This window comes from Pyrus communis, chromosome 8 (assembly GCF_963583255.1).
Source record: "Pyrus communis chromosome 8, drPyrComm1.1, whole genome shotgun sequence".
NCBI classification, from domain to species: domain Eukaryota; kingdom Viridiplantae; phylum Streptophyta; class Magnoliopsida; order Rosales; family Rosaceae; genus Pyrus; species Pyrus communis.
In genome coordinates this window covers 15,707,876-15,729,628 of record NC_084810.1, presented here as the reverse complement: position 1 = coordinate 15,729,628, position 21,753 = coordinate 15,707,876, and the positions used below count along the sequence as shown (strand labels likewise).

The 21,753-nt window shown below is 39.0% G+C and overlaps 3 protein-coding genes across 6 annotated transcripts; 1 reads left to right on the top strand and 2 right to left on the bottom strand.

The window, feature by feature from the left end:
• Positions 1 to 11,939: 11,939 nt before the first annotated feature.
• On the bottom strand, positions 11,940 to 14,670 carry LOC137743694 (pentatricopeptide repeat-containing protein At2g32630-like). Its single transcript, XM_068483627.1, has 2 exons — positions 13,579 to 14,670; positions 11,940 to 13,384 (listed from the first exon to the last, which is right to left on the bottom strand). The coding sequence occupies exons 1-2, from the start codon at positions 14,653 to 14,655 to the stop codon at positions 12,329 to 12,331; spliced, it is 2,133 nt and encodes a 710-aa protein (XP_068339728.1). The 5' UTR covers positions 14,656 to 14,670; the 3' UTR covers positions 11,940 to 12,328.
• Positions 14,671 to 15,454: 784 nt separating this feature from the next.
• LOC137742608 (uncharacterized) lies at positions 15,455 to 17,269 on the top strand. Of its 3 annotated transcripts, none has more exons than XM_068482518.1 (4): positions 15,455 to 15,601; positions 16,245 to 16,446; positions 16,523 to 16,653; positions 17,017 to 17,269. In XM_068482518.1, the coding sequence occupies exons 2-4, from the start codon at positions 16,285 to 16,287 to the stop codon at positions 17,018 to 17,020; spliced, it is 297 nt and encodes a 98-aa protein (XP_068338619.1). In that variant the 5' UTR covers positions 15,455 to 15,601; positions 16,245 to 16,284; the 3' UTR covers positions 17,021 to 17,269. The 3 variants fall into 3 exon arrangements, with proteins under 3 accessions (XP_068338619.1, XP_068338618.1, XP_068338620.1); XM_068482517.1 differs by having other exon boundaries at positions 16,523 to 16,658; XM_068482519.1 differs by having other exon boundaries at positions 15,466 to 15,601; positions 16,273 to 16,446; positions 16,523 to 16,658.
• A 304-nt stretch (positions 17,270 to 17,573) lies between these two features.
• Positions 17,574 to 21,147, bottom strand: LOC137741651 (uncharacterized). 2 transcript variants are annotated; one of them, XM_068481343.1, is made up of 9 exons: positions 20,669 to 21,147; positions 19,553 to 19,637; positions 19,249 to 19,365; positions 19,036 to 19,100; positions 18,859 to 18,947; positions 18,683 to 18,762; positions 18,470 to 18,581; positions 18,122 to 18,241; positions 17,574 to 18,011 (listed from the first exon to the last, which is right to left on the bottom strand). In XM_068481343.1, exons 1-9 carry the CDS (start codon positions 20,982 to 20,984, stop codon positions 17,829 to 17,831), a joined length of 1,167 nt encoding a protein of 388 aa, XP_068337444.1. In that variant the 5' UTR covers positions 20,985 to 21,147; the 3' UTR covers positions 17,574 to 17,828. The 2 variants fall into 2 exon arrangements, with proteins under 2 accessions (XP_068337444.1, XP_068337445.1); XM_068481344.1 differs by lacking the exon at positions 20,669 to 21,147 and adding an exon at positions 20,007 to 20,630.
• Positions 21,148 to 21,753: the final 606 nt, after the last annotated feature.

Genomic DNA, 21,753 nt, shown 5'->3' with positions numbered 1-21,753 from the left:
AGTCGAGGATGACTCGGGGTTCAAGAGAGCCCTTAAATTCACGACGGAGACTCGCTCGACGTCGGAATCGAAGCAAAACAATGAGTCGGTTGTCCAAATCCCGATGAGATTCAATTTGGAGTCTCAGTCAAATTGATCGTCGGGGACGAATAGGCTGTCAACTAGACAATTGCAGGTCATTGGTTTACACCAGAATTGGTGGAAGAATGTCGAAGGGGCTCGGCTTCAGCGAGTGCAGGTCCAACGGAGAAGACAACTGGTAAAATGGTGTCGTTTTGCAATTCAGGGATTTTCTGGGCAACAACTCAAAAATAGTACGGCTTGGCTTGAGCTTGGCGCGATTGTGGTTTCAAGTCGTGGCTCTGGGGCCTTTTTTTTTTTTTTTTTTTTGTTTTTCAACGTTTAGGGTTTTCAGAACCCAAAGGGGATTAGGGCTCATCATAGTGAATGTTTATATGCTTCATAGTTGTTTCAAATATCTTTCTTTATTTAAAAAAAAACTTGATTGGTAGAAAACAATTAAGCCTTTGAATTTGTAAAAGATCCTTCTCGGAAAGTTGTGAATCTCCAATGCGTTGTATCACATTCAACATAGAAAAATTAAATTGAATCAAATGCATGTAGATTAATTCAATAAAATAATAAATTAATCATGAAAAGAATGATTAAAACGTAAAACTCCTTTGATTGAAGATCAAACTCTCTTTAGCGTAGCGTAAAAAACGTGTTAATAATGTGTTGTATGCATAATTTACTGAGCAATTATAGAGGACATAGAGAGAGAGGGTGCGGCACAGTAGAAAGAAAGAGAGAGATGTGTAATTGTGAGGTGTGTGTTATCTCACCCTATTGTGCCTTTATTTATAGTAGTAGGGTAGGTAAATTCCTTACCCCAATATGATTACAACTCTAATAGGTTAATATCTAGTCTAAGAGATATGGTAGAATCCCATAAGGATATCCCAGATATGATAGAAGTTACACAATCGTATTCCTAATCCAATGACACTGCAACAAATTCTAGTTTATTATGAAATCAAACATTGTTGTGGCCTATATGTAACTGACATGGAGAAAGAGAGCCGGCAACACAGAGAGAAAATAAAGAGAGATGTGTTTGTAGGGTTGTGTAGAGGATGTGTTATCTCCCTCTATGCAGTGCCTTTATTTATAGTAATAAGCAATATAAGAAATCCTTCTCCTCCAAGGAATACAAGTCCTAATAGGAAAGAATAATTAGAATCAAATCTAATCTAAGATTTACACAATCACACTTAAATAAGAAGTTTATAACACACCCCCTTGAGTGTGTAAATACTCAAGTAGATTCGGCATCATGTATAGGTTGAGGAAGGCGACTTGTCGACATTGATTTTGGGAACACACTATTCTCAAATAAGGTAAGAACTTGCATAAGTAAGTAAGTCTCACAAAAAACCTTATGGCTATGGTAAAAACCCGAGCAGGGACAAAATCCATAGTCTAAGGAAAAATGTGTGAGAAATGCAAAGTCAAATAAAATGTCTATGGGACGTCATCAGGGATATGATCAACCTAAGGTGGATGCCTTGTCAAAACCTTGTTAGGTAGCAAAAACCCAATGGAAAAAATGCTTCTAATTGTAGGGAAAAATAATACATTAAGATCAAGAAAGTATACTTTAGGATACTCCCCCTGAGTTTGACATAATTCCAAAAAGAACTAGCAATGTTACAACTCAAAAAGTTTACGCATACTAATTACTTGAACAAGATTTTGAAACGTCACCTTCTGTAGTGATTTGGTGAAGAGGTCGGCCATATTGTTCTGTGAATGGATTTGCATGACTTCAATTTTCTGATGCTCTTGTTGTTGATGTGAGAAGAAGAACTTAGGCGCAATGTGCTTGATGTTGTCTCATTTAATGTAACCTTTCTTGAGCTGTTTGATGCATATTGTGTTGTCTTCATAGATCATCGTCGGAGCATCAATAACGGGGTAAAAATCGCAGGAGCTTCGAATACAGCCCACAATTGCTCTCAACCAAAAGTAAATACGAGTTGCTTCGTGTAAGGCGAGAATTTCAGCATGGTTAGACAAAGTGGCAACTAAGGTCTGTTTAGTTGACTTCCAAGAGATTGCGGTGCCTCTAACGATAAAGACATAACCTGTTTGAGAACATGCCTTGTGCGGATACATAAGTATCTTGCATCGGCATAACCAACAATGAAAGAATCGACTCGAGATAAGGGGGTGCGGCATCACTCGAGGATCCGTAGGGATAGAACAAGCCCATATCCGTAGTACCCTTAAAGGTAGTGGAAGATGTCTTTAACACCAATCCAGTGTCTGCATGTTGGTGCATTACTATATTTTGCCAAAAGATTGACAACGAAGGAGATGTCAGGTTTAATGCATTAAGCTAAGTATAATAAAGCACCTATCGCACTTAGATAAGGAACTTCAGGCTCTAAAATCTCTTCATCATCCTTATTCGGACGGAAGGGATCTCATTTTGCATTTAGCGATCAAATGACCATAAGAGTACTCGAAGACTTCACTTTATCCTTGTTAAAGTGGCACAACACCTTATGGGTGTAGTTCGATTGATGTACTAAGATTCCATCCGAATGGTGCTCTATCTCGAGACCGAAGCAGTATCAAGTCTTTCCTAGATCTTTCATCTCAAATTTCGACTTTAGGTGTATGGCAGTCCTCTCGAGCTCTTCAGGATTTTCGATGAGATTTATGTCATCGACATATATTGCAATAATCGCAAAATCAGAATGTGACTTCTTAATGAACACACAAGGGCATAGTTCATTGTTCACATATCCCTAACTAGTCAAATACTCACTTAAACAGTTATACCACATTCCTTCGGATTGCTTCAAACCGTAGAGTGAACGCCTTAACCGAATTGACAGCGTGTTCTGGGATATAGAAATATTTGATCCAGTCAATGTAAGTCCTTTGGGAACTTTCATATAAATTTTTGTATCAAAATCCCCATAGAGATACGCAGTTACTACGTCCATCAGCTTCATACTCATTTTTTCGTAAACTACCAAATTGATAAGATAGTGAAAAGTAATCGCATCCACAATGGGTGAATAAGTTTCATCATAGTCAATCACGGGGCGTTGTGAGAAGCCTTGCGCAACAAGATGAGCTTTGTAACGCACAATTTCTATTTTCTCATTACGCTTCTGAACGAAAACCCACTTGTAGCCAACAAGCTTCACATGTGGAGGAGTAGGAGCTACAGGGCCAAACACCTTACATTTCGCAAGCGAATCAAGTTCGACTTGGATTGCTTGTTTCCAGTTTGACCAATCGGTTTTACATCGACATTCATCAATGAAACGGGGTTCAATGTCATCGCTCAACATGATCTCAATAGCTACTGCATATGCTAATGCATCGTCAACGATCATCTCATTTCTATATCAAACATTATCCAAGTTAGCATAATGGACCGAAATCTCACGATTCTCAGGAGGTGGATTCGTCTCTTCAAGGACACTTTTGTAATCTAGAATTTCCTCATAAGTTGGATAGGATGAGTAGGCGACAGTCGGATTCAAGGTAGGCTTTTCAAGGGCCTATGCCATGGGTTTCCTCTTCCGAGGGTGTGAATCCTTTGAACCAAGAGGTCTGCCACACTTTTGTGTAGGGGTAAATGATTGGCTAGCCGCTAATGTACGTGGATCGACCAAATTGGCATCCCGGGTCTCCAGGAGGGAAGTCTGTTGTACATTTGGTATATCCATCTTTGCAGGCACATTCGCAGCTAGAATATGTGATCATGTCACTTGCACTAGATCAGAGAAACATTCGGTATGCTCTGAGATACGCTATGAAAATCTAATATACGCTGCACTTCAGTCTCAGACTGAGCTGTGCGAGGATTGAAATAAGACAAAGTAGGAGTCGTCCATGATAATTCATGTCGTTCTTCAGGAGCGTTGATGTTCTTATCTCCCCCTAACGACATGAAGACTGTCTCATAGAAGTGACAATCTGTAAAACGAGTGGTAAATAGATTGTCTGTCAAAGGTTCTAAGTAACGAATAATTGAAGGAGAATCATATCCGACATAGATTCCTATCCTTCACTGAGGCCTCATTTTTGTACGTAAGGGCGGTGAAATCGGCACATAGACCGCCCAACCAAAAATGCGTAAATGCGATATGCTAGGTTCGTATTCGATAACCAACTGAAAGGCGCTATATAGTTGGGTCACAAGAGGCCTCAAGCATACCAACATGGCTGCATGTAATACTGTATGGCCTCAAGCAATGCTCAGGAACTTGGTACGTATGACCAACGATCGAGCAATCATTTGTAAGCACTTAATGAATACCTCTGCCAGACCGTTCTGGGTGTGACATGGGGTACTGGTTGTTCAACTTCAACCCTAACCGACATGCAATAGTCATCAAAAGTTTTAGATGTGAATTCTCCAGCATTATCCAATCAAATAGATTTGATCAGATAATCACGGTGGTCAGCCCTGAACTTGATAACCTGAGCCAACACTTTGGAGAATGCAGCGTTCCTTATGAACAAGAAGCACGCGTGTGACCAACTTGTGGAAGTGTCCATAAAATATGTAAATGGTCCGCATAGAGGGTGAATCAGTCCACAAATGTCATTCTGAATTCTTTGTAGAAAAAATAGGAGGATTCGAACAAATCTTGTCATAAGAAGGCTTAATAATAAACTTTCCCATGGAGCAGGTTTGACATGCGATTCCTTGAATTGAACTTAAACTTTGGGTTAGCGGATGCCCATGTGATGATTTGAGGATACGACACATCGCTGCTCGTCGAGGGTGTCCCAAACAATCATGTCAAAGTGTAATTTTGTGTACGGTCTTAGAGGTAAGGCCGGCCACATAGTGGCTTTCTATAAGGCGTATAGTCGTAGTATACAGACCACTTAGGATACGCTCCATCTTCTCTAAAATACGTATCCGGCCATATTTGTAGGAAGTTATGCACATAAATTCAACTCCATTTTCTACATAGGTTTCAGCGTGGTAATTATTATCTCTAATGTCCTTGAAACTCAACAATGCTCTTCCAGAATGTGAAGAATAAAGTACCTCATCAATGGTCAAAATTGTACCATTTGACAACATTATACATGCCTTACCATATCCTTTTATCAGGTTAAATGGGCCTGAAAAGGTTGTCAAAGGTGCATTCTTAGGTATAAAGTTAGTGAAACAGATGCGTTCACACAAAATAGTGTGTGTGGTTGCACTTTCTGCCAGACAACTAACTTTCCCACTAGTCATACCTAGAAAAAAAAATTAATTTGAATCAGTCACATGCATAAAAGTTCTTAAAAAAAAAAAAATCCATTCAAAATAATTTAAGTATTCAAGGATGGTGATTAATTAAAAACTTAATATCCAAAAACAAATCACCAACAAATAATCCAAACATAAAGGAAAATTGTTCAAAAATTAAACCAAAAAACAAAGGGGGAGGGAGGTTCGGCCACTAGGTGGAATTTGGCCCCATTGTCTAAATTTCAAACTTCTTACGATGAGAATGATATTCAGTTACAACCTTCTGGGGAGCACGGCAAACATGGGACCAATGGTCTTTTGAACCACTATGGTAGCACATGTCTGCATTCATGGTTTCAGGTGTTTTACCCTTATTCTTGAAGTTTGGGGCCTTAGGAGCGAGGTTAGGGCACTTCTGGGCTCGTTTTCCTCCCTCAGATGGGCCGTGGCTTTGTTGACCTTGATGGGGTGGCTTTTGGCTTCCCCTACGGGGCCTATTTTGTATTTTGGGCATTTGTTTGTGCTTTAATGTGCTTCAGGCACATCAGTCGCCCTAGTAGGTTGAGCTTAATGATTTTTCATCAACAGTTGATTGTTCTTTTCAGCGAGAAGTAAAACATAGATCAAATTCGAAAACTTAGTGAATTTCTGAGCCCTATATTGTTGCTGTAGGACAATATTAGTAGTAGAGAAGGTCAAATAAGTATTCTCCAGGAGATCATTTTCGTCAAGGTTTTAAGTCTTGGAAGCTCAAATGCTGCCAATCACGTCTTGCTTCAGGCAAGAAGATGTCATTTTGGTGATCAAAACGATTAGCCAAAGCAACCTAGAGTGCTCGTAGATCCTCATCCTCAAGGTATTTGGTATGTAGTGTGTCATGAATATGTCTTCGGATGAAGATCATAGCAGTGGCTTTCTCAACTTCGCCAACCGGGTTGTCTGTCTCATCTTCAATAACGGGACGTAAGTTCTTTGCAGTGAGGTAGAGCTTCACATCTTGGACCCACTTGAGGTAGTTTATTCTAGAGACCTCTAAAGCGGTGAAGTCGAGTTTGTCCAAATTTGACAAGTTCCTATCACAAAATAAATGGACAAGATGTGGTTAGTGTAATGAAGAAAAAAAATCAATGCATTCACATAGGAGTAGAACATTCAGGTTCTAATAGACATGTATTGATTTAAATTTACATGAAAAAGCTTCGGGTTTTCAGGGGTGATGTTTTTAAGGAAAACTTTAGGTTTTCAAACAACGCATGTTTTTAGAAACTTCAAGTTTCGAAATAATTATGAACTTCAGGTTCATATGCTCCTATAGACAAACATAAATATATATAGAGAAATATGAAACAAGAAAATATGCAAACAAAACTTTAGGTCTTTTATAATCGAATTAATTATTTGGACTTCGGGTCAAATTTAAAGTGTGGGTGAAAAAATTATAAAACCCAAAGTGCCTAAAAAATAGGCAATTAAAACTCGAGGCCCAAAAAATTTGGACCAAAGCCACGAGTGGGCTGAGTGAACTAGTGTCATGAGGTCCAAGCCTAAAACTGGGCTGGGTAGGCACATGCTTAGCATGTAGACATGCCTAGCATCACAGAAAATGGGCTGCAGGTGCAAGCCAAAAGACAGAGGCCTAAACGGGTTCTGATCTGGTGCTTTGCAGACACGAAAACACCATGGCCAAAGAAAGCCGGTGTTGGGTCGGGAAGAGCTTCAAAGCCCAAAAGGCTGGTGCTCACCGAGAATAGCCCAAGCCCAAGTGGGATTGAGATTTGGACCAGACACCCTAGCGCTAGCTGGGTGACCTCGCCGGAAAAGGAGACCGGCGCCACCGCTCTAGGCGGTCATGTCATGGTGAAAAAATCACGGCAAAAAAAACCGTGGGTTCGACGGTGACCCATAAAGGTATAAATGGAGAGTGGAGACTCTCAACGTTTTTAGAAACTCTAGGAAAACTAACTCGGAATTTCGAAGAAAAACCGATGAGATTTGAAGGAATCTCGATCAAAAACCCATCGGGGGACGATCTTCAGGTCGTCGGGATGAGGACCTAAGGTCAGGATTGGGCTGTAGGCCCATTTGCGATGGTGGAGATACCATGGAAGGCGTCAGATTTTCTGGGTTTCAAACTAGGAACCCATGGCTCCTGCTTCGTGGTCTTGTGGCTCAGCTCAACCACACAGGCTGCAAGCTTGGGGCTAGTGGCTTGTCGGCTTGGCGGCTCATCGACCGTGACTCACATAGTGGAGGGGTTTAGAACGAAACCCTAATGCATAGTTTAATATTTTTTTTTTTTTCAATTTCCAGATTAATTCAATGCATATTCAAATATAATTTAATGCATGAGTAGATATTTAATGCAATTCATGGCAATATCAAATTCACATAATTCAACAATTATGGATATAATGCATATACAATTTATGTAGAATCTAAAATTCGAAAAACGTAAAGTTGGGTCATGCATTATGGTGAATGTTCATGCTATAAGAGTTGCAAAAATATCGAGATAAAAACTGTTGTTTTGAAAAAAACCTGATTGCGTGATGATATTGATGAACTGGTTTGATGCAGAAAATTTCCACGTCAAATTCCTAAGCACATCGGTAGGAGTGTGCTGATAATGTGTTGTGACCTATATTTAACTAAAAGAAAGAAAGAGTTCGCGACACAAAGAGAGAATAGAGAGAGATGTGTTTGTAGGGTTGTGTCTAGGATGTGTTATCCCCCTATGTAGTACCTTTATTTATAGTAATAAGAAAGAGAAGAAATCCTTCTCATCCAAGGAATACAAGTCCTAATAGGAAAGAACAGCTAGAATCAAATCTAATATAGGATTTACACAATCACACTTAAATAAGAAATTTATAACAAACATACTATTTTTATTATTACGCTTCTCTCATGTGGCAAATATGGATTTGCCATTGCATAATGATAAACAAATAAATGGAAAATCGGAATTAGGAAGTGAATGTCCATACTATCTTTATTATTACTCTTTGATGACATTCTTTAATTTCTTTGACTTGGTTACTCATGGAGACTTCTCAAAATCTAGAATCGTCTCCAAAATTATAATCCTAAATTGTGAGCCCTTACTATCACCGATCCACATGCTAAGTCATCGTCTTCAAATATTGCGTCACTTCATCATGATTCTGCTTCAAATGTTATTGATCCACTTGCTAAGTCTTCATCTTCCAATATTGCGTCATTTCATCGTGATTCTGCTTTAAATGTCAATCAAATAGCAGTTCAAACCGTCTATAGCATGGTTTCAAGCTCGTGAATTATCTCCCAAGTCTGTTCATTTTTGTTCTTCGAAAGTATTGAGTGCTTTGCCTTGTCCAGAATATTTCCTGCGTGATAATCGTGTTAGTCTTTCTGACGAGATCAATCCTGAGCATGCTGCGTGAATTGATTACGATCAAAGTGTTTTGATACGGCTCAATTTGACAATTTTCAATTAGGATATAAGATTGATTTCGCTTGAACAATTTGTGTTACAACGGTACCTTAGTAAGTAATAGAAAATACTAAAACGCATGCCTGCGCGTGTGGCGGGTGGTAAAGTGGATTTTTCAAATTGCTTATGAAGGATTAAAACTGACATACAATGTTAAAGCGCACATATGAGAAGAGAGTGCACTTTTCAAATTGCCCATATCCTATTTTTTACTAAGTTGACCACAGTAAATTTTTCCATCACAAATCTCAGCATGCAAGTATGAATAATGGTGAAATAATGTGATATTTTCATCATATTGTAAATGGAATATGAACATTGATTCTGCCAAATCGTAAATTGAGAATTTTTTTTGCGTCAATGCAGAAATGAAATTATAAGAGCTAAAAAGTGTCAAAATTAGTAGCAATAACCCATCCAACTCAATTCTTCAAACGAAAGGGTTCATTGTTTGCATTATTGTGCTTATCATCCAACAAAAATGGCTGACACCCCCTTTTTTAATTTAATATAGAAAAAGGATATGTTACTGTAAATTATTTTTCATTTGCCGAATTATTAGGATTTGGAGGTGAATACATAGCGTAGACTACCAACTTGTTTAGATTTACACCTTTACCAAAAACACGTAACTCATTCTTGTTTTCTCTATTTGTGTGCATTTGATGCACTGGGTACTGGAGCAGTGTGAAAAAATGTCAGTTTTGTTCCTCGAAGTTGTTCTTGTTTTCGATCTCTAACCAATCTTCTTAATTTTTTATTTTTTTTTTTATCAAAACTTCTAGAATATCTTATTATGTTTGATCAATCTCTTTCACCATTTTATTTGTTCTGAATCACAAATTAAATATAATATCAATAATAATATTCATTTTGGGTTAGTTTGTAGGTCAAAGTACCAATATTGTTAAAAGTCTTAAAGTATTGCTAACTTCCTCACATTTAGCTTGACCACATCACAACTATCACGACTAATAGTTCATATTAAAGTATAGTGTTTGTGCAGTGCAAAAAGTAGCAGCAAAATTCTGATCCAGTATGTGTACAATAAATACATAATTTACGTTAGAATGCTTGTAAGTTAGAATGATATTTGCAAATGTAGGCACAGGTGAACAAAACAAATCAAATCTTGCAGGGACAACCTAGGTGGAGCAAATCAAATCTTGGTTCAACCCTTCCTCACTCTCTCTTCGTAATTCTCATTTCTCTCCTACGTCTATGTCTCTACGACCCTTCCCCTCAACCCTACCCTTTTGAGCAATTATACTCCTCCCTCAATTTGTCCGCGTAACCCTTTCCATCATAACCATACCCGCCGCTTGAGCATCACCACATAACCCTTCCTCTTTCTCTCTCTAGAATCCCTACGCATACCCCTCTTTTTGCATCCTCTCCCGTCAACCTTCTTAGAACCATCCCTCAATCTAATTGACACCAACCGTAAACCCTCGCAAGTGTACAATTTTAAAACAAACCCCAATCTTTGAGTCCGATCTGTTAGACATTGGTTGAAAATAGGCTAAAATTTTTTTTTTGGGTGAATTGTAGTTTAGGGTTTCCAAAAAAAATAAATAAAGAGAAATGGGAAGGAGAGAAGCTTCTAGAGAGAGGGAAAGAGAGCAGCTAACGTCGCAGCTAGAGTTAGAACGAAGAAATGACGGGGAAGGGTTGAACCAAGGTAGCCTCAAAACAAATAAATTGAGATGACAAATAATTTTGTAAATAAACAACCCAAATTTGGTTCATATCTTTTATTCCCCAACCCATGCTCAAGCCCACATCGAGCCCAAACCCAGCAGCACAGAACCGTGCATTTTTGCGAAGAATGGCAGAGTTGTAAATAAATCAAAATCAGTCCCTTAATGAACAATGCTAGTTCTTCCTCAACTTTAGTAATTGCATTTAAGTTTGCTCCAATATCCCACCTATATAATTTTTCACACAAGAATCAGATTGTAGATGAGGATTCATGTTAGTATTACAGGCAAGGTGCCCCATTTTACAAAGCACCACAATTTATACATCTCAACCCTTTAGATGGCTAGTTGGGAGTAGCAGTTTGACATTCTTCCAAAGCGTACAAATCATCGGTTAATACTAGCATTGTACCTTACTCATACATTCTTCCAAGATTATAAAGATGCTTGAACAAATGATTGATACATGCTTCAAATGCACACTAAAAACATTCCAGACGATCAAGCATGCACGTTGTATTTTGAACTGATGCATGGAAGCAGTATGATCCCTCTCACAATTTAGGCAAGAAATAAATTGGCACAAATGTGTGTTGATTCTTTGAGTTGAGAACTGCAAAAACGTAATCCGACTAATATCAATAAGAATACAGCTATTCCCGGTACAGTTACTAGGCTATGTTCGTTCAGATGCACACATCAGAACTTCCATGGCAAACCACATATCAGTGTACCAATACTCAACGAGGAAAGGAAACACTGTCTTACTCACGATGTTTTTAAGACCATGAGGAAAATCTTACTAGATCAAGGAAGAAAAAGCATTCCAGCATCAATGTTATCAATGTAATAACCTCTCTAAATAATAATTTTTCTTAATCCCAACATTATTCATCTATAGAGGCTTTACTGTACTATGATAACACAGATTCGGAAAATGAGGTTTACATATGTTAGAATCACATGCTATTACAATAGGATTAAATACAGACAAAAACTAATTAAAGGAACTAATTTTGTGGTTGAAGGAATAGAACATGATAGCAGCTGGAATGAAAGTGAAACCTTAAGAACAGAACGAGGTGAGCTGAATGTGAAGGTGAAACTGGTGGTATAAAAGGCCAATAGATGCATCGGCAACAACCCAATGCTTATGCTTATTTAAACCCCCCCAATGGTTACAAACGGGCCTGATGACACTGTTTGCTTGAAATTAAATTAATTATCACTAAATAAGGAAAGGGAAGAGAAACATACATACTTGGTCACAGATATTTCAATGGTTGTGCTCGTCGTTGGCCATCAACTTGGAGATTCTCTTCGCGTATCAGATCTAGAACTCGTGACAAACCACAGTTCTAAATAATATGCAGTATCAGTTAACGGTAAAGATCCATTCAACTTGTATCACAGAAATTATAAACACATTCAGGTTTGTTATGCAGCATCAGCCATTGGTAAACACACGTTCACTTTGTTTCCACCTTTTAAATTATCATAGTAAATACAATCCCCTTCAGGACTCATTGCAACGAAAGATCAGAAACCATTATCAGTTAAACATTGAAATCTAAAAGTTGAGCATTTTTCAAACACATCACTAAAACATGCTAAAACGAAAGATTGAAAAACTAAATCAGCCTAGTCATTTAGTGCATTCAAACAATTTATTACCAATTCTGGCTCCAAAACCTGACTTGCATTCTGTCCATGTAAGCATTGGAAACAAGGTAAATACCATAATGATAATGCAACGAATAGAACCTTTTATCTGACTATGTGCGGCCAAAAAGCTATGAATTCCTAAACTACAAAACATCTTAACAGTGGTCTTGCAGCCAAAAGATTGTGAAGCATCTGTCAAAGCCCCTCAAACTATCTTCTCATTGAGGGCCTTTTGCGCCCAAAAGCTTGAGATGCCATTAGGGCCATCTTAAGTGGCTCTGACGGAGCAAAGCCCTGGGCCTCCATCAGACCGCGTACCCTATGAGCATCCTGCACAAACCCACCAGCTATAAGCCCATTTATGATCCTCTCAAACTCCTCTGAACCCAATTGATCCTTCTTAGCCTCCAATACTCCCAAAGCTTGGAGTGCCTTTTTCTCGACTCCAGCCTTAGCGTACATATCAAAAAGGCCTATATGAACTTTTAGTGGAGGAGCCTCACCCTGCTCGGCAATCTTTCCCAATAGTTGTTCAGCCTCACCAACTAGCTGCAATTTACCCAACCAATCTATAAGAACAGAGTAAGTGGCAACTCCAGGCTCAAATCCATCCTTTTCAAGCTGTGTTAACAGATTCAGCGCTTTATCCAGTAAATTCTTTTTTTCATAAGCTGCAAGCATGCTTGCAGTGCATCTGTCATCAGGCCTGTGCCCAACTTTCATCATGTAATCGAAGTTGCTCCTTGCCTGATCAGGGTCGCCAGCTTTCCCATATGCCTCTACAAGCAGTGTACAAGACTCCAATGTCGGCTGGAACCCTGCAAACTGCATAATATTGGCAATTCGTCCCGCTCCACCAATATCACCCTGTTGTGCAAATGACCGAAGCAATGTCATGAAGATTTCTTTTGTGGGTTTGATGTCTCTTGCTTCCATCTCTCTCATCAATGACTCTCCAAATTTCGGTTGGCCAGCATTTACATATGCCATGATCATCAGATTGTAGACCTTGACATCTGGTTTGAAGCCCTGGCTCCTTAAGCTTTCAAATGCTTGTTTGGCACCGTCAAGATTGCCTACCTTGCTGTACATGTGAACCAAACTAGTGGTAGTTAAAATATCAGGCACGATACCATTTTCATTCATCTTCTTCAAAATTCTCTCAGCATCTTCTAGATGGTTCTCTTTTGCATGGGCATCGATAAGAATTGAATAGTCACGAATGTTTGTCTGGAAGGATTTCTCATCCAGTACAAGTTCTGCGACCTACAAAACAAACTTTTCAGCATCGTTTGCTTCGGGATAACCAATATAAAATTAATGAACCCACAATCAGAAGGTGCATTTCCTTATACTAACCCGCTAAAACAAATAATTTATCTTATCAGCCACATATATGTATAAACCTCAACTCACCCACCATATCCCTACAACTTTTTCATCAAAATAGTGGTGTGTACCTTGAAGTACAAGGCAGTGTTCTGCTCTTTCAATCTATCGAGCAAATTGAGCCAATCAACCCTACTAGGTTGAAGCAGCTCTATCCATTCAGCCAGAAGCGGAGACTGGTCATCCGCCACATTCGTTTGAATAATTTTCTCAGTTACCAATTTGCATTTCCCGGATATGGATTTCGGTTCCTGAGGCCAAGTGATCTCTTCAGCCTCATGGATTCTATCAGCCACATCTACCCACTTGGGGTCAGACAGATCAAGACCATATATATTGTACTTGATCTTCCCTCGCCTCTTCGGAAGTGAAACAACCTTAGACTTCACCTCTTCCCCTGTGGCTTCACCTTGCATTCCCTCTGCTTCCTCCCCTGCTTCCTCCGCCTTCTTGTCCCCCTCTCGAAGCCGCTCCAAGCTCTGATAAAACTCAGTTTCCTCCATCTTCTCTTGCGCCCACTTGAACCTCAGCTCCCTAAGCATATCCCCTCGAATTCCCACTTCACCGGCAAATCTGCACATCTCCTTCACCTCCTCTTCCTGTAAAAAACCCTTCATTTTCTCCTTTTTCGCCTCCCTCCTCATGTCCTCCAACACCATATTGCTCACCTCCCACACCGTCCTCCACAAATCCTCACTAAAATCATCGGTGTACTGCGAAGAACCGAGCATCTGCTCAATGCCGCCCTTCTCCATCTCCGCCACAACTCTCTCCACAATAATCAACAGCATGCCGTCGACGGTTGCCTTATCGGATCCCGGGTACGATTCGGAGAGCTTCTGTCGCATGATCCACACGAACCGGGACAGGAAATCGCCAACGGCTCCGTCTTCCTCCTGCTCGGAATCCTCGGAATCAACAGCTTGTGCTTGAGCTTGAGCAGAGTGAATGTACCGGTGAAATGGGGAAATGGGTTTTGGGAAATTAGGGTTCTTGAGTGGTTTAGAGCTGCCATAGCCGGGTGGACGAAAGTAATGAGGTACTGGGTCTGCTGCTATGGTTGTGAAAGCATGCAGCGATCGCAACGTTCCACTGACTTTTGAAGCATTGTTTACTGCTTGCCTGGAAATCAAGTGCCGCAAATTCATTTCTCGGAGGAGAGAGAGAGAGAGAGAGAAGAGAACGCTTTGATGTTCAAATGAAGAGAGGGATGCTGCCGAGAGACGGAGGTTTGCGGGGTTTTTTAATTTCTTTATTTCGTAGGGTTTTAGGCTTATGTATTGATTTGTTAGTTAGTACGGTCTGTATTTCTTATTTGAATAACTTCGACTCGTTGATTGTAAGGTGTAGTTCATTTTTCATTTTTTAGTATAATAATATCATTTGTTTAAAAAATATTGTTTTTTAATCGAGTTATTTCATACTATTTACTTCCATATCAGCAGAGGATTACAAAGATTTAAAAATTTTATACGTCATCAACTGCAATGACATATTTTTGTCAAAATGAAAAGAAATATTAATACTTAAGTAATAAATTAATAATGAACTTTCATATCTTTTAATTTTTTAAATTTTACTTATAAATTTATTCTTTTTAACATTATCTATTTATTTAATATCTGTGAAATAAAATTGGCGAAATAAAGTGAAATGATTTGATTTTCACAGCAAGCAAAGCAAAGTGAAACTTAACTTTCAGAAGATAAAGTGAGAGTAATGTTTAATAAAGAAGTCTTCAATTATAAAGAGTAATATTAGGTATATTAAATTTAGGAATTAAATTCGTAAACTAAATAATTTATGTATGAATACGTTTTTCAAAACGATTTTACCTTCAAATTTAATATCTTTAGCATTATGTAATTATAAAACCTTTTATATTTTTTTATTTTGTTTTCGAAAGGTTTTAAGACTCCGCAGTCTCTCTTATTTCATTTCATCACTATCTTCTCCGTCGGCCACTAACGATTTCTATCAAATTTCGATCCGTTCAATTCGCCGTCCGCCACCTGAAGGCCCGATTCTTCACTCTCTCTTCCGTCGTCTTCCGTTCTCGAGCCACCATTGCATTGCTTTGTCGCAATTTTGCAGGTAAGGTTTCGATTTCTCCGAATTTTCCATATTTCCGTGGTTTAAATTTGGAGAAAAACATGAAATATTACTGAAATCTTGTGATGATGAGCACTTACTGGAGATTTGATGGGTGTGGTATAGAAAATTGTAGTCTAATTTTTCTGGGTTTTTGTTATTGTATAAATTAATGATGATAATTTGTTGTTCTCCAGTGAATTTTGAAATTTTTGTTAGTATAGTTGTACTTTCTCTTTGCATAGGAAAACCTCATTTGCGATTCGAATTAGGGTAAGAAAAGTAAGAATCCACTATTTCAATCCATGATTATTTGTGGATGAATGTTTCATATGTACCAAGTATTTTTCAAAATTCGATTGTTAAGATCGATTGCAGCGTTTCGATTCGTTTATAGCTACCAAATCAATTGAATTTTTTTGCTGAGCAATGGATATCATTGGGCTCCTATGCTATCGGTTCAATAACTCGTTATCAAAGGAATTGCATTAACTTGAATTGAATTCTGGAGGTTTGCCGAGAAATACGATGTAGAACTAAGAACCGTTTTAGTTCACTTGTGAGCTAGTTGGACGGTACAGTTTAGGGCTAACTGTGGTTTGACATGATTATGAGTTTGAGTATATGTTCGATGTGAGATGCTCAGGGGTCAGCGGTAAGCTGTTGTTCATTAGGGTTTAAAAGAGATGAAGACGGTGGTAGGGATGGTGGTTTCCAATAAGATGCAGAAGTCGGTGGTGGTGGCAGTGGACAGGCTGTTCCATCACAAGCTCTACAACCGATACGTGAAGAGGACCTCCAAGTTCATGGCCCATGACGAGCAGAATCATTGCAACATCGGTGACCGAGTATGTCTCTCTCTCTCTCTCTCTCTCTAGTTATTTAGTTATTATTAATTTAAATTTAAGCAAACTATTTAATCAGGTTCGATTGGATCCATCGAGGCCTCTGAGCAAGCGCAAGCATTGGGTTGTGGCTGAAATCCTCACGAAAGCACGCATCTACCAGCCTCCTGTACCATCAGATTCACCTCCAGCTTCAACACAGACTACGTCGTAAGGTTTCACTTTCATTCCAGCTGCTATTGTGTTGCATCTTTTCAACAACAAAATTAGTTAGTTTTTAGTGCCTGAGATTATAACAAGTCAACACTAATTTAAATCCTGGTAATTAAGGCAACAAAATAATGTTTCTCGTGTAAATCTAAGAAAGGATGTCATTCTTTTAGAAGTTGAAATTGAATTCTCCATTGGCGTTCACCTCTTGTGCAATTTTGTTGTATTAATTTCGTTCACGTTCTTTTAATTTGCAACTACGAGACTCCCAAGTGTGAGTTGTCAAGTCCCAAAGCATATGCGACACAAAATATGATCCTTTCCAACATTAAGAATTGTAATCTCTGTCATTGTTGCTGGCAGGTGAAGCTTTTTGTTGGGACTCTGAGACGTTGACAAGACAGTAGATTTAGCCAAAAAAAGGTTCCCGTTCTTTCTCGAGTATTTTGTTTGTATGGGTGAATGTTTTCCTCTTATAATCCAGAAACTAAGACAGGAGGGATTTATACCTCCAATCCTGTCTGAATTATCAAACCAGATACTCTGGATAAATCCCAGAATTGCATCCGTGTTCTTTAAGAAGTCCATTTTGTTCAAGCTTTGTTTTAGCGACGAAGTTATTGGTTGATTTCATTGTTACCGCAAAACGTCTAGATGTCTTGATGTGTATATACACATGGTACATATATGTATACATGCATATGTATGTCTATTCCATTTTAGGAAGAGGCGTCGTGCCATTCGCAGTTGTATGCATTTTGGAGTGTTCCTTGTCTATAGTGAAACCCATTAGGTGAAAAGTATCTCTGCTGCAACCGGCAACTTGTACATTTTGTACCACACGGGTTGGAATTGGGGTGTCCGAACGAGGTCTTGAGAAAGGATATAGTTGGAGTCCAAAAGATGCCCCCAAACGCGACAGCTTGAGCCCTTAATGCTGCCCTTGTCAAAAGATTTCAAATAACAGACCCCTTTTACAGTGTTGAAAAGTTGAAGTTCAGCTTAAAGTGATTGGAAAATAGTTCATAAATCCTTGACAGTTACATATTACTGTGTGATGGCAATTCTATATCAATGTAGTGATACTCTTCTAACGCACGAAAAATGTCGTTTCACTCCCACTTACGTAACGAAAAGTCTGACGGGACGATTGGAGTATAATTTGGGAAATCTCATCAACGCCGGTATTCATCTCCGCAGTCCCCAATCACTTTAAGGAGATTCTTCCCTTTCTTTGTGACTTCTTTTATGCCGTTTACATCTTCCTCATCGAGAGCAAGTGAGAACACAGCATTGCAGTCTTGGATGTGTTCCGACAACCCGAGTCTAACACCTACCATTGATCCTGCAACTGCTTGCTGCAATTTTTTACAAGCCAGACATACTCAAATCATGAGTTACTGCAACTGATGTAAAAGAATTCCAAGGTTAAACAGAATCCAAAAACTTCGGATTAGTTGAACTTTACCTGATCTAGAACGTATTTCACCGCAACATTAGCAATGGAGACTCCGTGTTTAGTAGCAATGCCTTTGAGTGTCTGAAGAAGAGCTTGGAAAAGACTCCAACCTCCCCAGGCATCAACCATCTGCCTCACGTTACAAATCGAGTAAGAACAGATCAAAACAGATAAAATGCACACAAAATATGAGTGCTAAACACCAACTAATTAAGCTTATTCCCCTTTTTATGACAACACCCACAATCCTTTGCTGGATTTTGTATCTAAAGCTGACTTACCAACATCCTGGGGCACATCTTAATAACCATATTAATGAATTAAAGTGTTAGCGTCAATAAGTTCAAGACTCCATACTCGTTTGTACTTTTGGAGGGAGGGAGTGTTTAATGGAGGCCCGGCAAAAGGAATGTTCAAGTTGGTATCGAGGAATTTTTCAGATAATAGACCGCCCATTACTGTCCCATACCTGCAACAGAAAGTGCTATGTTAACACCTGAAAAGGCTACGGCAGCTATACAACGTATCGTGAAAAACAATTGTTTGAGAGAGAGGGAGAGAGAGGGAGACGTTATAAGTTTGACTCCTGTGAGCTGACAAAGCTCTGCCATTTTCTGTTGAGGACGCATATCAACAATGGAATGCTGGACCTGATTACGTTGTATGAATGTGATTATAAAGCACAAGGAGGTGCAAAGCATATTACCATGAGAAAAATCAAATAATATACTACACGAAGCATGTACCTGATTGCTTACAACAGGAATCTCATTTTCTAGGATTATCTGTAGCCTCTCTGTATCGAAATTTGTCAAGGCGACTGTCTTAATTTTACCTGCAAACCAGTATCTCAAGTAATGCAATGAAACCTTGAAATGATAGTCGACGTTTAATTCAATTTACAACGTCGATAATACACTAACCTTCTTCTTTCAAATCTGTAAGGTGTTTTAGTGCATCAAGGTAACCAGTATTTGCATAATCCCACCTATCGCAAGTAGAAAGAGAAATTCACCCTCACGAGTCATTCACTTAATACCACTTGGATTCCGACAGAGCATGTTATACAAATACAAATTCGAACAACACATGATGAAAAGGTTGCCATGTTTTGCATTGAGAAAAGAAATTCATACCAATGAAACTGAAGCATGTCCAAGGAAGCCACGTCCATTCTCTTTCGTGAAACATTAATACTGTCCCTTACAAAACTACTTGTCATCTTAACAGGCGGTGGCACCCATTTCGTAAGACTGCATCACAATTAGTGGGGAAAACAAAACTTTAAGACTTTCCATTCTGCACTCTGACTTAAATATAGGGAGTTAATCAGTTTCTGCATGAAAAGGATTGCTCTATGCAACCATATGTCGAGGCTTCAAAACAATAGCTGGCCAGTAATCCTTACAATCTACAACTTATCAAGTGGAAGAAACTCACCCTCTGACCTTTTCCAAGTACTCTGGTGGACGCTCCTGACGAACTCGATTGATAAAGATGCCATATAGATCTTCAGCCGGTCCATCTACAAAATCCCAAACTATATGAATCACTACCAACCCTACGAGTAAATTCACAAATAAGAAACAGAGAAAAAAAAAGGATTAACTGCCTGGGATCTATTCACAACGATAAACAGTTCAACCACTACTAACAACCATCCAATAAATACACAAAAATGGTATATAACTGTGTAGTTTAGGGTCGAGCTCACTAGAAAGAGTTAACAGCGAGAACCTCACTAGCAATTGGATCACAATCACACAAATATTTTCAGTGAAAATAATATATATGACTCTTAAATGTGACACACTCGGATGAGAAATGATAACCAATGCGCATATATACAAGCATAGCACGCAAGCAATGAGCTATTGATAATTGAGTACAATACATATATCTGCCATATCAAAAGTGGTGAGTCCAGCATCAGCATATTTAAGCATAGCATCAACTGCATTGTCTCTATCAATTTGACCCCAGCCACCGCTCGTCTGCCACATCCCATTAACAACCCGACATATGTCTAGCGAATCCTTGCCATTCTTAACCACAGCCTGTCGGTTATCTTCAGTTAGCACACCCTGGATTGGCCTCCAGCTGAGTTTCTGAATTCTTTTGGTTGTTCTTCCCTTCTTGATCGAGCTAAACGTAAATTTGCTTAGAGCATTATGGTGCAACAACTCTGCCATTGCAAATAGGACAGCCTAAATACGCAAATAAATCGAAACAAACCCGGTTTCTCTTCTTCTACATCAATTTCACACACAGCAAAGATTATCTTATCAGTAGCTCTCCAGCTTCTCCTGCACCATTGATTTTACTTTTATTTATTTTTTAAAATATTGGGTTTTTGCAAGGTGTTGCAGTTTTGCACATAAGCCCCCATCTTGTTGCATATTTTCACATATTTAGACCAGGATACAACAAATTCACATATTATCTAAGGGTACTATTGTAAATGAATGCTACTGCATTTCCAGGTCAACCAATAAATAGTTTCCACGTAAGCACATCCCTTAGTGTAAATTGAGGTTTTGACTTTATTTGACTTACAGTGGTCTGCCATGTCGAAGGTGGAGAGGCCAGCGTCTGCGTAGCGGAGCATGGCCTCGACGGCGTCGTCTCGGTCGATTCTGCCCCAGCCACCACTCGTCTGCCACATTCCGTTCAGTACTCGGCATATGTCCAGAGAATCGTTCCCGTTCTTCACCGTGACTCGGTGGGTCTCGCCGCTGACCTGAGTTGCCTCGCCGCACCTGACCGAGTTGGCTCGGCGCCTGGGTGGCTCTCGCCGAGTTGAAATCTGGGTGTTTGTGGATTTGAACGGCGTCGGGTTAGCTAGGGCGCTGTGTAAATGTAAAGTTGCCATTTTAGTGTAACAGCAGCGGAGGAAGCGAAGCAATTGGGGGAATTGAAGAGGATAAGGCGTACGACGCCATGGTTGTATGTGCGGTGTGTCTATTTTGAAACGCTAGATTGACGTATATACCCCTGTCATACGCTGTCAATCTGTGTGCTTTTTTTAATCATATGGCAGGTTTGAGAATTGAGATGTTGTGTTTTATTTATTTATTTATTTTTAAATTGTTTTTTTTTTTTGTTGTTTTTTTTTTTTGCGCTTTAAAAATAATCAAATAAAGCGATTGACGTTTAGAAAATTGTATTTTTATAAGTGTTGTAAGTATGAAAAATACTGTCAAAGCATTTGACAAATTTTAATGTAAAAGAATTATATTGTGTTTGATCACAGCTAACGGAGGTGAGCGAATTTGGTTCCAACAATTTTCATCTTGGTAAAATACAAGTTGATGATTGTTTGGAATTGTCTAGTATTATAATGTACATAGTTAGTCAATATGGTAACATCATCTACCATGAAATTAGTAACTTGGCACATCATGTGTAATCACTTGTTCATGTGACAATTGATATGCTAGATCATCAATTTGTCATCCAACCCTTTGAGTGGTGGGTTGTTATAGAGAAGGCATCGATTGTGATAGTCATACATAGAGAAAGTTTAGGAAGCCTACAATATTAGTTATGACTTGCACAGAAGTAGACTTGAATTGTTTGGAGATGCATTGGCTTACTATAATTGCATGGTGGCTTGACTATTGTCCACCAAGCATTCAACT